Source organism: Heterocephalus glaber, unplaced genomic scaffold, assembly GCF_053883595.1.
Source record: "Heterocephalus glaber isolate CG9 unplaced genomic scaffold, H.glaber_assembly_v1.0 deba00001745, whole genome shotgun sequence".
Classification (NCBI taxonomy): Eukaryota; Metazoa; Chordata; class Mammalia; order Rodentia; family Bathyergidae; genus Heterocephalus; species Heterocephalus glaber.
In genome coordinates this window covers 326,903-344,297 of record NW_028258451.1, presented here as the reverse complement: position 1 = coordinate 344,297, position 17,395 = coordinate 326,903, and the positions used below count along the sequence as shown (strand labels likewise).

Here is a 17,395-nt window from a genome sequence, read left to right as displayed (position 1 = left end):
TCCACCCTGGCAGGAAGATGCACAGCCTGTCTAAGGGAAAGGGGGAGTCAGGGACTAACTGTTGCCACGTGAAGAGCTCTTGTGACAGTGTCAACTTTACTGCTAAGAGCATTCCAGAAGGACTGCTGATGGGATTAGAGAGACTTGGGTTCAAACCCCCAACTCCCAGGACTTTCTAAGGCATTGTTCTTAAGCAATTCACTTCATCTTTCTGTGCCTTGGTTTCCCATCCTGTGAATCTGAGATCGTGTGTCCCACCTAAGGCTGTTATTTGCATTAAATAAACAATACATGGAAATCAATCAACAGAGGTCCTGTCAGGGGGTGAGCTTGGTGTCCCCTTCACCAGAAAGCTCCCATGGGCGAGTCTTCCTGAGCTGGGTGGCCAGGTGCAGAGAACATGGCAGCAGCATACTGGCATCTCTGCCCTCCCCAGAACTCTTCAAAGCCTCCCCAGGAAAGACTGGGATTTAATCTATGATGTGGCATCTTCTGTCTTCTGTCACTTCTCCACCCCACCTTTATCTGTCAGTCCTTCCAACATATCTCTTCTGCTCCATTTCCTTCCTCATCTCATTCATGAGACCCAGAGAGGCTGGCTAGCAGCCAAAGGGCCAAGCCAGACTCTTTCCTGCTCGTGTTAATTCATGACTCCCTGGCTGTAAACAACACACAGCAAGCACCTCCTCCTCTCACCCCTGAAGTCCTTCCTAATCTGCCTGGTACCCACTCATCCATCTTCTCGTCTTGGCTCTCCTTTCCTTAAACCTCCCATGCTGGTTCATTGCACAGTGTCCTTGTAGTTTCAAATCTTCCTCCTGGAAGGCACATCACCTTACTCTCATCTGGCTTACACCATCTTGTCCTCCAAATCTTGGTGCAAGGTTAGCCCTGTGTTGAGAGGGTAGGCTGAAGACAGAACCCATACGTCCCTTTCTCTAAGGCTGAACTAATTAAGGTCTTTAAGTGCTAACACAAACACTATGAAAGAGTCTACAGCACCACCTAAGCTTAGCGAAATGGCACTGTTAATTCCTGAACTTTAAAGTGTCCACGGGAAAGGAGTGAAGAAATACCGAGGTAATACTAGAGGGACTGATCCCAAACATCAACTCTCCAAACCTCATTTTCAGTACTGTCAGTTGAGCTGTAATTATTACTTTGGTTTTTTTCTTTGTTCTTTGTTTTTGAAGCAAAACATTTATTGGTACATTTTAGATATACATAATGGTAACAGTCATCATAGGGAATTTGCTATTACTGTGATTATGACAGGCTGAATCATTCTGATCGAGCTTCAGGTTGAAAGCAATAAAATCCTCTGGGGGGAAAATGATAGAGGAAAAGCCTCCACTCAAAAAGCATAGAAAACCTGAAAGGAAAATGGAAACTAAACAGGCTACAAGTTTGGGGAAAGTATGAACTCAGAGACTTAAGCAGAAGATCTAAGATGAAATGACAAAACTCCCAAAGGTCATTTGCTTATATTGAAAATATGATTTTTGGGCTTGTAGTCTTGCATGTGGCCCTAGAAATGAAAGTCCAGACTCTGGCCCTGCCTAGGTCGGGAAGGTTTATAGGAGAATATCCTCACATTGAGTTTGTATCAGGTTAAACTAAGTCAAAGAAAACCAAAGACAAGGAGAAACTCTGAGCAACACCAGAGAAAAAAGAGATTACCTTCACAAGAAGAGCAGTTTAATGGACAGCTGAATTAACAGTGGTAACCATGTGGAGGAGAAGAAAGAACAATCTTTAACATCAATTTGTAATCCATATTTAGTACTGAAGCTCAAATTAAGAACCAATAAAGATCTCTTGGAGCAAATAAATGGGGAAATTTATTATATGAATAAATCAAAAGATAGTTTTAGAATTCCTGACAATAACAAGCTAAGTACAAATGGAAGTAAGAAGATTTTCATTTCCTAATATCTACATATTCTGCAAAAGGAGAGAGAGGTTTTCATTTACTGAAGACTTCAGTAAATTAATTGTGCATGCTGTAATTTTTGTGGCAATGACTAAAAGAGCTAGAATCATGTAACTTATAAACAATATTTAAAAGTGTACTATAACAACTTAGTAAGCTGAAAGAAGGCAAGAATGGAGAGATAAAGTAGAATTGGTGACACGTACTGAAAACATCTAATATGGAATATTTATGTCAAATATAATTGGATAAATGTTTCAGTTAAAAACAATCAGCTTGGATTAATATTTCAACTGCAGGTGCTTGCCAATTTAAGATGGCATTATTCTCAATGAATCTATCATAAATTGAAAATATAATAAATTCAAAATGCTTTGAAAACACTGACCACTATGGTTAGCTGCACGGCACACTATAAAGCACCCACAGTTCACTCACAGTTTCAGGGCTGACCGGACGCTGGGATCACTGGCACTGTCCAGCACCATGAGATGGGACTTTGTTACCTAGCGCAGCGCAGGAGATCAAAGTCCAAAATTCAAACTACATTTTCTTTGAAATGTTTTTTGCTCTCATGCTATTGTAGTCAAAACATCAAAAGTCAAACCCTGAAATGTCAGGGACCATATTTACATGGTCTTCAAGACACATGCACTTGAAGTGTAACAACAAGGAAGGCAAAAAGGAAAAAGGAAAAAAATTGTATATTATGTCAACATTCACGAAAAGAAAAATTAGTGTATTGTACTTGGTAATTCAAAATACACATTACCAGTGTGGTGGTGCACACCTGTAATGCCACCACTCAGTAGCCTGAGTCAGGAGGATAGCCAAGAGTTCAAGGCCAGCCTGAATTACAGAGAAAGACCTTGTCTCAAAAAAACAACAACACATTATTACATCACTCTATAGGAAATGATAAAGTACTAATTTTCATTTAAGGATATGCACACAAGTATTATGCTTACAGGCAAAGGCAGGAAAAAAATACGATCCCAAACCTTAACATGGCCGGGTAACTCACAAAGAAGATTGGACTGGATGGGAAACAAAGAGTGTCCTAAGGTGCTGGGTGCCTTCACATTCTATTTCTTGAACTGAGAGACAATTACACACTGTGAATGGTAAAGATATTTTTCACAGCAAAAATACATGAAAATATTCCAAGCTAGGAAATAGCTGATATTCCGATAGTCATCTTTCATTGAAAATTTTGAAGAAAAATAATTTTAAGACAATATGACCAAAACTAGCTCATTTAGCTCATTCTTACCCAATATCTGGACAGAACTGGCAACATCAAAACTGAAAATGTTTTGACAAAGGACATTTCAGACAGAATCAGTAGCTGCAAAGTACAAAAGCAGTGAGAAATTATGGGTTAGGGGGATGCAGGGAAAAGTCCTGCAAATCAGAAAGACCCAAAACAAGAGGCCTGGTGGGGCCTGAAATAGTTAAGGGAGGAGCAGCTAGGGTAGGTGAATGTTGGAAGGAAGTTACTCCCGGTAGAAGTGGAGCAACCCAGGATCCCAGGTCCCCAGTGCCCCACCCACCCCACTGAAGCTCCCAGGGTCCCTCAGGGCGATGGTGTCCACTGAAATTTACAGATGAAGACACTGAGGCTCCACCCCAGACCAGATTCACTCTGATGTCAGTGCCAGGCCAGCCCTGGGTGCAGTGTGTGCCTACAGCAAGTCTCAACATTTAATGACTGTCTCAAGTAGTTCTCACAATACAGTTTATTTTGTAAATCAAATTTCTACATCTTGGTTGCAATCAGGAAACATGCAACATGCTAACAGCTCACAGTTTCCAGCCCAGGGTAGGAAGTGAACACATTTTACCAATATTTCTTGTTATTATCCTTGATCCCTACACACTCTAGTTAGACACTCAGCTTCTTTCTCAGTCTCCTCCACAGCTGACCTAATAGTCCCCAAAAGCTATGTTCTCTCTGTAGTTCACCCTGAGATCTTAACTGTCAGTGGTGGCTGACTAGCTTGGTAGCTCCCCTATGACATGTAGAAATTCACTGGGCAATTCCTCCTCTCGGGACCTTGCAGTGGAACGTGCGGAGTGACCACTCCTCGGTAATAGTAAGCATTCTGTGTCCACTGGAAATAGAGTGCCCTGGACCAGTGGGAATGTAAGCGTCAGGAGACGGTCCTTGGAGACTTGACCTCAAACCTGTAGATTCCCTTCCATTGGGCACCTCTCCTACTCTGCTGCCACCGCCATTCCTAGAGTATGGTCTGTTGGCCCATGTTTTTTAGATGGAAAACTTTCCCAATCTTTATCTTCTGATCTTCTGGTTTCTCTTGTGATCCAGTAGCAAGGTGATCCAGGAGCACTCTCTCTATTTTACCAGGTAAGAGTGGTTGCAATTCCATGTCCAAATATGCACCAATGATGTGAGAGATCCTGTGAAGGTAACTTACCATGTCAAGTCTTGGTTTTTCATTCTGTCAAATGAAGTAGGAGTCTGTGTTTGTGTGTGACTCTGGAAATTGAACCCAGGGTCTTCACACTGAGCTACAGATGTGTGCCACTATGCCTGCCTCAAATAAGAATTATTAACCAACCTCTCTCATATTGATGGTGAGAGTCAGATGGAGCAATATATACAAAGACACAGCCTGGGCCTGGCACTCAGGGAGCTCCAGAGAACATCCCTCTCTTTCTTAATCTCCTGCAACTTAACTTACAACTTAAGTGTAACCTGGGGACCAGAAACATCAGTGTAATACAAAACTTCAGAAAAATACCTCTTTCTTCCTGTCCCTTCCTTGTCACCACAAGTTCTAAAGAATGAACTGAGAGCAACAAGAAGGGTGAGAAGGTAAGCAGAGATGGCCTTCCCACTCCCACTTTCTCCCCTAGCTCCTTTCCAAGAAGGACCCTGCTTTTCTGAAGCCCTCTGGCTCAGCTCCTCTGCTGACTTGAGCCTCAGGACCTTGTGACCTCGAATTTGGGTCCACGGCGCTAAGGGCGAGTTTCCTAAAGTCAGCCCGGCTATGAATCAGCACCGTGGAGAGCTCCCGCCCTGCAATTAGTTGCCTCCCAAGTCAGGCATGGTGAACGGAGCGCCCTCTGCAGACAGAGCTCGGCAGTCTCAGATGCAAACTAAAGGTTGTGGAGTGAGGCTGGTGATATTCTGTCCTCTGGACATAAGTTCAGGTAAGGGGCATCCAACTTCCTCCTCGGTCTCCCCCTGAACATCCCCGACCTGGTCCTAGGAAGGCCCGGTTTCACAGACGGCACCTTTCTCACAGGCCACTTCTTTGCCTGTCAGGGTTGACTCTTTCCCTCTACAAAACTGTGTCAGATTCCTTCCCCTCCTCCCCTCACTGCCCAGCTGGCTGATGTTTTCCTCTGGATTTTACTCCCTTCTTTGTGCTGTCAGGGAGCTCTGGACAACAGAACACTGTGTCTCTATTTTGTGCCTGGCTCTATGTCAAAGTCCTGATTTAGCTCAAATGAAGGAATGAAGAATTAGGAGTCTGGTTGAGAGCTTACATTTTTAGCTGATCAGTTACAGAAACACATTCTAACTTTTCCTCCATTCTACATGAACAGTAGGTACTCAGATTGGGAAAAGGATTCTGTGGCCTCAGCAACCCACGAGATGGACACAGTTGTTGTGAGGGGCAGAATAGGCCAGGCAAGGTCAGGGGAAATGGTGGTGGGGCGAGGAGAGGGAGATTTGATAGATACTGTGAAGGGGAGGCTTGTAGGGTTGGTGAAACGGTCCAGAAGTCAAAGCTCATTCCAAAAGTACAAATGAAGGGCTCGTGGGAAATCAGACAATGTGCTGAAAGATGCAGGTAGGTCCAGCTGCAACCTGAACTTAACTAACACCAGAAAACTGCAAACACTACACCCAAGTCTGGGGCTCGGTCCAAGGCCCCAAGTCTCAAAGGCTGCTTTGACCATTACAGACACCTTTCTAGATGGGCGTGAGGTCAGCCACCCCTTCTGAAAGCTTCTTTTCCGACCACATCTCAGCTGAGGTCCATGAGAAAGAGAAGATTCAGTTTTAGGCATGTCCTGGACTCCAGGCCCTCCTGCTCTGAGAGAGATGCTCCAACAACTCCAAGTGAGGAGATATGGAGGGGGGGAGGAAGGGAGGGAAGGAAGGAAGGGACAATGAGTTAGACAACTGGAGGAGACACCATGTGAGTGACAGAGGAGCAAGCAGAAGGGGCCACAGACCCGTTATCACTCAGCTGGAGTGAGAAGAGTTCAGCCTTTACTTCCTTGGTAGTGGTTTCAGGGAATGGGGGGCAAAGTCTGGGACAGCCCGATACAGAACATCTCCAGCTGTCTGCTCTTCCTGTCTCTGCCCCTGACCTTGAGACAAGGGACTGACCAGGTGACATCAGCAGTTCTAGACTTGCTTACTCCAAATCCTACTCCTTTTCCTTCTGTGAGTGTGTAGGGGGTCCTGAGTGTTCATTTTGGGGTGCTACATGGAGGAACATGCATGGTAGGGGCTGCAGACATGAGAACTGGAGATACACTGTAGGAAAAACTGCCTCTCATCCTCTGACCTCTCATCCTAAAACATCTGTGTCAATTCTAAAATTGTATCTCTTGATTTGTGGATGGGGTCAACATATACCATAGCCCCCTTATCTCTACACACAGACCAGGCCAAGAGATGCAGGAAGAGAGCCAAGGGCCCTGGCCACCTCCGGAGAAACCTCCAGACCACCAGCTGCTCCACCAGCACCAAGGATGCCAGGATGGGGGAAGAGAACATTTTTCCTTTGTGGGAAGACTTCTTGTGAGGTGCTATTACAAATAAAAGATGCACTGTGTGCATGTGACAGGTAGGGAGGAGCCTCATCCAGGGGCTGGGGCTGACAGGGGGCATGGAGGGCAAGTGGAAGGGGCCAGCTCAAGGCTGTGCAGAGGCCACTCCTAGGGCCATGCCCGCCTCTGTATTTTAGGTCCTCCATCTCCTCCACTGCTGACCTAAGTACCTGACATTCACATCCTAAGAACCTGGAGTCTGGGGACAAAGGGATCCTGCTGTCCCTATACTGGACCTATCCAGGAGGTAGGATGTCCTACAACTTCTACTGGCAATGGGCCACCCTGAGACACTGTGCCCAAACACACACTCCTTGTGGTGGTGATGAGAACACTCCATGCACCCTGTTCCTTGGACGTTCCCCGTCAGGATCCCCCACATGGATTCAGATCCAGTCCACGATTGCTGATTCTCAGAAGGAGCCATCCTCGTCTGGATAATCCAGTGACCACACCTAACAGTCTACACTATGAGAGAAGACTAGGGCAAACCCACCTCTCCCAAGACCTCCATCTCAAGCGTAAAAGATGCTCCCGATGAGGAACACAGAGACACCTAGGTTTTCCTTGAGCACGGCAGATGTTAAGAGTTTGCACCTTCAGTGTTCCCCAAAAGCTCATTGTAGGGCCAGGGATTTAGCTCAGAAGACTAGGGCAAACCCACCTCTCCCAAGACCTCCATCTCAAGCGTAAAAGATGCTCCCGATGAGGAACACAGAGACACCTAGGTTTTCCTTGAGCACGGCAGATGTTAAGAGTTTGCACCTTCAGTGTTCCCCAAAAGCTCATTGTAGGGCCAGGGATTTAGCTCAGTGGTTTCGCCACCTGCTGCACAAGTGCACGGACCCAAGTTCAATCCCCAGTACCAAAAAAAAAAAAAAAAAAAAAAAAAAAAGCTCATTGTTGAAGACTTGATCTCCAGTGCAGCAGTGTTCAGAGATGCAGCCTTCAGAAGTGATCAGATCCTGGTGGCTCTGAACTCATATTAATCTATTTACAGATTCATAACCTAACGGGTTATTGAGAGGTGGTGAAAAATAGGTGGTAGGGCCTAGTAAGAGAAGTCTGTCACTGGGGGTGTGTTCTTGGGAATATTTTGTTCCCAGCCCCTTCCTCTTTCTTGCTTTCTCTTTGTTTCCTGGCTTCCCTGAGGTGAGCATCTTTACTCTACCATGTACTTCCACCACAATGCACTGCCTCACCACAGGCCTAGAAGAGACTGGGCCAAGTGACTGTGGGCTGAAACTTCCGAAAGCATGAGCCAAAATAAACTTTTCCTTTTTATAAGGTGTTTATCTCAGGTATTTTGTCACAGTGATAGAAATATAACTGGCAGAAATGTCCTAGAAGAGAACACCAGGGTGGGGTACGCAGGCCCAGAGACAGCATGGACTCCTGAGTCATCTGTTGGTGACACTTCCCACTGTTGGTGAGGCCACAGAGCAAATAACCTTCTGGTGTGGCTCATGGCTTGGAGACAGGTTAGCCAGTCATGGGACAAACAAGGGCTGTGGAGGAGTTCCTTGGTGGGTGGCATCCTACACAAATAAGGGCAGAGGCACTAGATCAGGATGGTTCAGCAAACTCTCTTCTTCAGGTGACATGATTCTGACAGTGGTTTTCCAGGCCATTGGTTTGAAAAGAGAAAAAAAATTGAAAAGCTAGATAGTGTTTGGAGTCCATGGAAAGAAAATGTGCACAGTAAATGTATAAAAGTAGGGTGCCATGAGACATGAGCCAAGTACTGTATTCAGGCATTTTTCTTCAAATAGATTGATTCCAAGCAGACAGAAGCTATGTAGCACATGCATGAGTCTCATGGGGCTAGAGGACTGAAAGTTGTGGCTTAAGACCTGCCAAAGAAGAGTCCCTGGTGAACAATGAGATCCTTCTGTAAGTTGGAAACTTACAGAGTAAAGGTGGGCTGGAAATAGATGATACTTCATGAGAATTGAAACCAGACTCCAAACTGCCTCAATCCCTGATCAGATGAGAGTGATCTACCTGCTACAAGCAACAGTAAATATGCTCTGGAGAAAGATTTTATGACCCAGAGTCTACAATTATCTCTAACTGCATCAGAGTGCAGCTGGAGAAACACAGTCAAAGGAAATTATGAGAGTAAGGGGCTTATTGGAGGACCTAGGCTTCAACACAAACATGATGCAAGCTAAGAGGCAATGTTCTGAAGAGGGAAGGAAAGAAAAGTGTTACTAAACCATTCACAGGTTTAAAACATGGATGTGGGTGGACAAGATGGAGTTTGAGAAAATCTGAAGAGCTAAGCACATCTTCTGCTAATGTGAGACACCTAAGGGGAAGTCTGCTGAGGATCCTATGGAAAGCCACTGCCTCCGCCCAGCTACTGAGCACAAGAACAAGCAGCGGGTGATGGGCCTGAGGTCGTTGGAGTCATGATGGCTGGTGGCTGGGAACACAAGCTGCCTGTGGAGCAGAGCAGAGAAAATTGCCTCGTATGTCATTTTATAGTTGTATATGGTGGAAGGGTAAGTCTGGTCCTAGTTATTCCTTTCTGTCTGCCTGCTTTTTTTTTTTTTTTGGATGTTTTCTAATTCAATTGTGAAATTTTCCACTTTAGCATCTAATCACTTGAACATGAGAGTTAAGTTCTACACCTAAAATTCCTAGATGTGGATGACCTGTGATCCTATCCATGCTGTTTTTCCTCTTGGTGTTCAGTTATTTTGTCATACCTCCTGGCATCCTTGTTAATTTTTTATTGAATACAGTATTTTGTGTAAAAAAAATAAAGAGATGTTCTGGGGCTATAGCTCAAAGAGTCTTCCTCTGTGTTCAGGAACAGTCTAGAACAGCATTGCAGCGATGATGGAAACCTTTTGTGGACTGTACTGTTCATTATGGTCACGTGTGGCTGTACAGCACTTACAGAGATGAGTTTTAAACTTAATTTTAATTAGTTTAAATGTAAACAGGTTTGACAGGCTCAGAATATCCCATTTCCCTTTCTTGCAAGTACATAGATAGGTCCCCTCAATCCAATCCCAGTCTGGGCTTGGATTTGAAACTGGGTTTGGTCCTTTGTGGATGGGCCTACTTCCAGTTGACCCTTACTTCTAATTTGTCACCCTTTTCCACCCCTATTTGTGGTCTAAGGTCTCTAAACGTCAAATTTTACTTACCAAATTTCAGGAGATTGCCAAGGGGAAAGTCTAAGCATAATGCTGAGGTCACCACGGTGTTCCTCCCTTTCCTCCAAGATTTTGGTCCCTACATCCTGTCTTCTTTGCTAGCTCCGGACTTCTGTCTCCTGTCCCACCCACGACACAGCTGAAACCTCAGTTTAGGTTCCCACCTCTTAGCCTATGCTTCCTGCTTGCTTCCTTGGTCTCATGGCTCCTCCAATAGAATAAGATTCTCTGGCCTGTAATCCCAGTACTTGGGAGGCAGAGGCAGGAGGATCACGGCAAGTTCACTGCCTGGACTACATAGGGAGACCCTGTCTCCAAAAAAAAAAAAAAACGAGTAAGATGCTCCTTTCTTTGGGATACTGGCCAGTTTGGCAGTTCTTCAATGTCTTCAGATTGTCTTGTATAGGTATGTGTGTCTCATGGTCTCTGCTGTCACAAGCTCTCTGTAAAGCCTAGTAATCTCTTTATTTTATTTTGGTATCTGCCTAAAACTCACCTTCTCAAAGACATCTTGGCTTCCCAAACTAAAATAGCACTATTTTATGCTTGCCTTCTTCTTCTGATTTACTTTTATTCACAGCACTTCTCATCACCTGGCATGGTATATTCATTACCTCTGTCCTGCAAGTCTGTAGGCTCCAGGAGTTTTCTTTTTTAACCAACACCTAGAAAAGCCCCTACAATGAATAAGGGTTTCTTGAATGACTGATAGTGTATTATCTGACGAGGGGAGATCTGGTCTGCATCCTCAGACATCGGTCCAAATGGCCAGAAAACACCGAGAAGCATCAGACGGCCACACAGTCAAGAGAGGGCTGAGGGGCTGGGGTTGCGGAGAGCCCTACACCAAGGGCTAGATGTGGTGGGAGGACAGAAGCCAGGGAAGCTTCTAGGAGGACCCTGCCGGACTGGAGCAGGGGGATGAGAGGGGAGGGCGTTCGTGACAAGGGAGCCAGCGCAGCAAATGCCAGAGAGGGTCTGAGATCCCTGAGTCTTCCCAAGGGTCAGGCAGGAAGTGTCAGGGTCTGGACTTCCCTACCTCCTGGACAGCAACCCCCAAACCAAGAGCCCTGGGGTGGCCAAACCCGAATATGATCGGCCAAGTCACACAGCACTGAGTCCTTCCCACAGCGACTTGATTTCATTCTCAGAGGAGAACAGGGAGGATCAGTGGGGTTTAGTCACTAGCCCAGGCTCACCCACCTCCGCCTCCAAAGCCACGGAGGCGCCAGGCGAGGTTCTGGTGGGGAAGGATGCGGATGGGGGGGGGGGGGCATAACATCAGGGCGCCGTGGAGCCACGTGGGGTGGGGGACGAGGCGAGGAGCAGCCTGCTGGGCGGGAAGCACGGGCAGAGGCGTCCAGACGGCGACTGTGAAGGCCACGCGCCACCCTGCGGGTGACTTTCCCGATGCCAGCGCAGGGCCACCCTAAGCTGCGCAGACCCCACAGCGGCGCTCAGTAAGCAGCGGCCCTCGCAGGTCTCGGTCACAAGGTCACGGCCCGTCCCCTCCCAAGCCTGCGTGGGAGGCCAGGCCGAGGCAGCTCCCCTTTCTTCGGAGTCCCGGGCACGCGCAGGGTCCCGGGTCCTACAGGGCGGCGGCGGCCTTCACTTTGGCCTGGGCGAGGCCCCGCGGCCCCTCCGCGTCCCCTGCACCTCGGTGCTCGCCGATGGCCAGGCGGGGCCGGCCGCGGGCCAGGCCCTCCAGCAGTGCCCAGGCCTGGCAGAGCGCGCGGCTGGCCAGCGCCCCGCAGCAGGAGCAGGCGCCGGGCCGCGGGGGCCGCACGGCCGGGACCAGCGCCAGGCGCTCAGCCGAGTGCACGAGGTCCAGGGCCGCTGTAGGCCGCCCCGCCTCCAGGCGCTTGAGCAGGTCGCGCTCGTGGCCGCGGAAGGCCTCAGGCGCGTACACGCACTCCTCGGAGAAGTAGTCTAGGCGGCGGAAGTGCGCGTACAACACCACCTCCTTCTGTGAGGTGAACTGCAACGCGGCAGGGCGCCCCCTCGACCAGTCGCCGCGCAGGAAGGCACAGCCAGAAGCCCGCACAGCTGCCCCGGAGGACTCGGGGCGCGCTCGGCACCCGCCTGCTGCACCTCTTTCCTCTTTCTCTTTTTTATTATTTTTACTTTTTGTATTTATTTGTTTTTGCGGCTCTTGGGATTGAACTCAAGGGCGCGCACATGCTCAGCAAGCGCTCCACCACTGAGCTACTTCCCTACCCCTTTCACGTATTTCTTTAGCGACAGGGTCTCCATAAGTTGCTCAAGCTGGGCTCAAATTCGTGCTCCTTCTCAGGCTCTGGGGCAGCTGGTACTACTGGCATGTGCCATCGTGCCTAGCTACAGAGGACCTTAGATGGGAGAAACTGCTTCACACCCCTCCCTTTGTGAAGGGAGACACACAGAATGCTACTAAAAATTTAGCGTTTTGATTTTTAAAAATATGACAGATGTCTTTTTTTTCACTAGACAACCAGTCCTGACCCCAAAGAGTACTCCGTCCATCCCTCTATTTGCCAGTGTGTATATAACCAAAATGATGGCAGGATCAGAGCCTTGCAAGGCCAGCCCGATTCCATCCCCAAAATGGAACACACACATATCCGCATCCTTTGTAGGCTCCTCCCCTTCGGTCAGGCCAGAGGTCGCCGTTCTTGGGCATGTGCCTCACCCTCCTTTCCCTGCCCTCCCCTCTGCCCGCGAATGTGCCCCTTCAAGGGCATGGGCTGCACTCCTCCATCGCCCTCCCTCTGCCGTGCATGCGCTCACCGGTCACGATGTGCGTGGCTCCCACGAGGCGCGCCCCTTCCTCCAGCGCTCGGCGCCGCAGCACCCCGCAGAAGGTGCAGCAGGAGCGGCCGAGGCCGGTGCCGGCCGTGCTGCAGGCCACGGCGTCCATCGTCCAGCCCCCGAAGAGGTCCTCGTAGGCCACGACGGTGAGCGGCAGCTCCCAGAGCGCCGCCTGGCGTCGCACAGCCGCCAGCGCCTCGTCGCGGTAGCCGCCGATGCCCTCGTCCACGGCCACGAGGCGCAGCGCGACGTCCAGGCGAGGCGCGAGCTCCCGTAGCACGTGCGCGAGCACGGTGGAGTCCTTGCCGCCCGAGGCGCCCACAGCCACCACGGCGCCGGGCGGTAGCAGGCGGCCCGCGACCACCGTGTGCAGCACCTCGGCCTCGAAGGCGGCGCAGAAGCAGGGTCCGCACAGCGCCTGCCCCGAGCGTGGGCGGCGGAGGGCGGCGCGGGCCGCGTGGCAGGAGGCGCAGGTCGGGGCGGGCATCGCGGGGTCACGGGGCACGGCGTTTCCTGGGGAGAGAAGTGGGTGACGCGTGAGGCCTGGATGGCGTCGCTGTGTGGAATGGACCAGGACACGTGGGCAAGGGGAGGAGCTTCGTCTTGAGCTGGGATTGGAGGTTTCTGCCGGGTTCCGCGGAAAGGGTTTCGCTGTCTGCGGGAAGGCTTCCTGGATTGTACCCTTTACGCACGGAGAGAAGAAGAGTTGGTTTCAGGAGGAAAGAGGAAGAGAGAAGCAGGTTATACTCACAATTAGGTCTGTCCATTCAGAGGGATGGCGGTGCCTTTAAGGGCCAGTTGCACAGCTCCTTGCTACAGCCCTGATCTGAGAGACAGGACGGCTGTGGTTGTTGTGGACCCGTGGGTAGTTCAGAGCTTAGGAGAAGAGCGACTTAAGTGCAGAGGGAGGCCAGGGCCTGCGCTTCTGTTCAGGGGAAGGAGGATAAACCTGAAAGACCAATAGGATTCATTCTGGGAGGCTGGACGCTCTGCTAAAATGGGCCCTCCTTCCCTCTTCTGAAAGGCAGGGCGATCACCTCTTGTGGAGATAGAGGCAGAGGATCGCGGCTCTGCCTCCGACCCAGGCTGCACCTATTTTACATGCAAAGATTTTGTAGCCTCCTGGAGACACAGGTGAGCCCATCCTTGACCCCTCGCATTCCCTTTCCTGCCTCATCCCTCCCCGCCCAGCTGGGGCTCCAGCCTTCCACCCACACCTTCCTTGGTCTTGCTTGCCTGGGGAACTCGTAAAACCTCACCGGGCTCAGTCCCCCTGCTCATCTCCAGATTGCACTGCTGCAGTAGCCCCTAACGATTCAGAGCAGGTCAGGCTTTCTTGGATTAACGAGAAGGTTCAGAATTACTTTATGACTATATTTTTAGTGTCTGTACCATGAGGCCAGGGACCAGTGCCACTCAGCTATCTAATGGGTATCTCAAATCCCAAATTCCCAATTCCTTTAAGCGAAGAGGTTTCTCCTGCAGTAAAGGGCTCAGGCCAGAAGCCTTGAGGACCAGGACCACGCTTGTCTCCCTCCGTCAGCGCTCATCTTAACTTTAAAAGCCCCACTGAGGATGGAGTATACTCAAATTCTGTTTGTCTGTAGCTTCAAAACAAATCCAGAAGCCAGGCACTTCTCACCATCTCCAGGGCTGGCGATCTAGTCTGGGCCATCACTGGACGCCTTGCCTCTGCCTCCCCTCTTCTATACATGCACTTCTCCACATAGCAGCCAGTGGGACCCTGCCCAGTATCTTCTCCGGGATCTCATCTCACTTTGGTAAATGTTAGTTGCCTATGAGGCCGTAGGAACTCTGACCTCTTCTCTGAACAGCGTCCACCTCCTCTCACTGTCATTTCTGCCACACTGGTCTCTATAGGAACACGCCTGCCTCCAGATGCTGGCACCGGCTCTCTCCTCTGTTCAGAGCATTCTTCCCTCTCCCTGAAGCAAGCAGCCTTCAGGACTCACCTGTCATGACCATTGGGACATCTGTCACAGGTGAGCACAGCCTTCTGAATTATTTTTCTCCCTATTTTTGACTCAGTCCTCCCTCTGTTCTCTTCATACTCAATCTCTTTTGGAAGGGTTCTAAATGGCCCTCCCAGCACATCTTTTCATTCTCTTTGTGGTGACTCTAAATCACAGTGCCCACCACCCTGGTCCTCCAAACGCCCAAATGAGGATCCCCACTGGCCTGCTTTCACATCTTTTCAGTGCCCAAACTGACCTGCCACTGCCACCCAAGGCAGGAAGTTACTGAGCTGTTTTTCTGTCTCTCCAGAGCAGCCCCTTCCACCCAGTACCCCACCAGAACTGGGCTCATCTTTCACATCTTCTAAACCTACAGTCACCTAGTCCTGGGGTTCATCTCCTAGTGTCCTCATCAGATTCACTCCCACCCCTGCTACAACCCTGCTTTGGGTGTTTCAGGTCCATTGTGGCCCTTCATCCCTTACCCTCACCAACCTCACCTGGAAGAACTGCTGGTGGGATTTCCACCACCACCCTGCGCTTTGGGCTAATTTCATTGTGTGAGCATTCTTTGCTGAATGCTATGGTGACTTGGTTCTTTTACTTTCAGCTCAAGCTACAGTATCATTCATTCAGCAAATACCACTGAGTGCCTTCTATGTAGCCAACATGCTCCAGTCACTGGGGACATAGCAGCAAAACAGAAGGGGTCACAGTTCTGTGGGCACTAAATGTCCTAATGGAAGAGCTAAACCATGGATAGAGTAAACAAGTTTTACGAATAAGAAAAAGCAATGTGAGGAAATTATCCTTGGTGGTGCAGCTGAGGGAATGGGGAGGCGGTTCTTTAAGCAGGCGTGGTCAGAGAAAGCCTTTGAGCTGAGCCCAGCAGGTTGAGTCAAGAATTAGAAAAAGTAGGAAGAATGTTCCAGAGTTGATAGTAAGTGCAAAGGATCCAAAGGCCAGGGTCTGGCTATGTTCATTTGGCCGGAAAGTTATAATTGAAGACCACAAAGGAATGGAGCCTTGGAAGTTGATAACATGAAGAGCTTGAATTTTATTCTGAATGAGATGAGACGACTGGACTGTTTTAAGCTATGGGGTAACTAGATCTGATTTATATCTCAACGGGATCCCTTGGCCTGCAACAGTGGCAAAAGGCTAGGGCAGAAACAGGCAGAACGGTGGGGTGGCTCCTACACAGATCCACGAGGACTGGGAGCACAGTGCAGGCAGTAGGGGCCGAGGGCGGGGAGAAATGGTCAGATTCTGGAGATACAGCCCGTGCGATTCGCAGACTTGGTTCTGGGAGGATGTGGACGACAGAAACAAGATTCGGGACAACTCCGAAGTATTGGCTTGGGCGCTTGGAAGGTTCGTGTGGAGGTGGGAGACAAGCGAGAAGGGAAAGACCTGTGAGACGGGTGGGTTTAGGGCAGAGAACCTGAGTTTTCCTTGAACGTGATAGCGCTGTCCTCGGCCCTGGGAAGTGGGTCCTGAACTCGGCTAAGTAGCGCCGCCTCTGCGCTCCCACAGCCTTCTGAGCACCCCAGGCCAGCCCTGACCACGCAGGGTCTAAGCCGCACAGCATCTGCTGAGGGCACTCCCGCGAGAGAGGCGTCGGGGGTCACGAAAGGGGGCCTTTCCAGGGACGCCTGCCAGAATGCTGGGAGAAAAATACAGAGAACTGCAGCTCCGACTCGGCAGTGTAGCAAAGGACCGGCAAAGGGTGGGCGCTCACCTGGGCCGAACCCGCGCGGGAGGATCCGAGCCGCAGAAAATGCGGAAGCGGGCGGTGGGACTCGGTCTCCCAGAAGGCTCTGGGTCAGCCGTGTACAGCTCACTGTGGGCGCCTACGCTCTCAGACGAGGCAGGACTACAACTCCCGGCGATCCTCGCGCCAGGGTCGTACGTCCGACCTTCTGACCCCAGCGTGCGCTAGGAGGGCCCGACCCGTTTGCGGTCTGCGCCTGCGCAGGAGTTCGATCGGTATTTGGAATTGATGTGGTGCTGGCACTTAATTCCAAAGATAGGATGGCTATTTTTCAGTTTTTGTGGTCTTGTAGGGGTGTGAGAATTGGTGGTACGTCGGGGAGGAAAAGATGGGGGTGAGAAAGGGAGAAGTAGGGAGGCGCGGGAGTAGGTGCGTGCCTGACTGGGACCTCTGCTTGCATGGAGCTGCTACTGGAGGAAGCGGTTTGCAAACCTCTACGCGTGCGGTGGGCCGGGTCAGGAAGTGTAGAGTTCACAAAGTTCTGCAGCCTTACAACAAAAGCGCGATCTGATTTAGAGCATCCATTTTTGAACCTTACAGATAGATCTACCCCAAAAGCTATTTCCCTGAGAAAAGATTAGATTCCGTTCTTTAAAAAAAAACTTTTCTAACGACAGAATGAATGCCTTTGGAACAGAGGCTTCTGCATGGTTTGGTTTTGCATCTTCCCTCTTGGGAGCTGTGTTTTCTGTATAATGTGGGCGCTGGGGTGCTAACTAGGTCAGCCAAAATCCTCTCTCCCTGAACCTCTCTCTTTTCATGGAAAAGAGGTACCTGATGAACCTGGTTTGGGGTAGAGAGAGGTGTGGGCATTGTCATCTCTCAGCACTGGCTCCCTCAGCCTCAGAAAAGAGGTGGAGTGGGGGACACATGTTAGGAACCTTCTGAGGCCACTCACAGAGCAGAACCAGGAAGTCCAGCCTCCCTTAAGAAACTCCCT

The 17,395-nt window shown here is 49.8% G+C and overlaps 1 protein-coding gene across 1 annotated transcript; it reads right to left on the bottom strand.

The window, feature by feature from the left end:
- Positions 1-289: 289 nt before the first annotated feature.
- Positions 290-16,548, bottom strand: LOC101701247 (cytoplasmic tRNA 2-thiolation protein 1). Its single transcript, XM_021245719.2, has 4 exons — positions 16,423-16,548; positions 13,457-13,654; positions 12,679-13,218; positions 290-12,069 (listed from the first exon to the last, which is right to left on the bottom strand). The coding sequence occupies exons 3-4, from the start codon at positions 13,190-13,192 to the stop codon at positions 11,507-11,509; spliced, it is 1,077 nt and encodes a 358-aa protein (XP_021101378.2). The 5' UTR covers positions 13,193-13,218; positions 13,457-13,654; positions 16,423-16,548; the 3' UTR covers positions 290-11,506.
- Positions 16,549-17,395: the final 847 nt, after the last annotated feature.

Excerpts from the sequence above, each read along its gene's own strand:
- LOC101701247 (XM_021245719.2), bottom strand. The coding sequence starts at position 13,192 with ATGCCCGCCCCGACCTGCGCCTCCTGCCACGCGGCCCGCGCCGCCCTC. Across the intron at positions 12,070-12,678 it reads GCACATCGTGACCGGTGAGC|AGCCGCAAAAACAAATAAAT; the intron begins GCATGCACGGCA and ends TTCAATCCCAAG.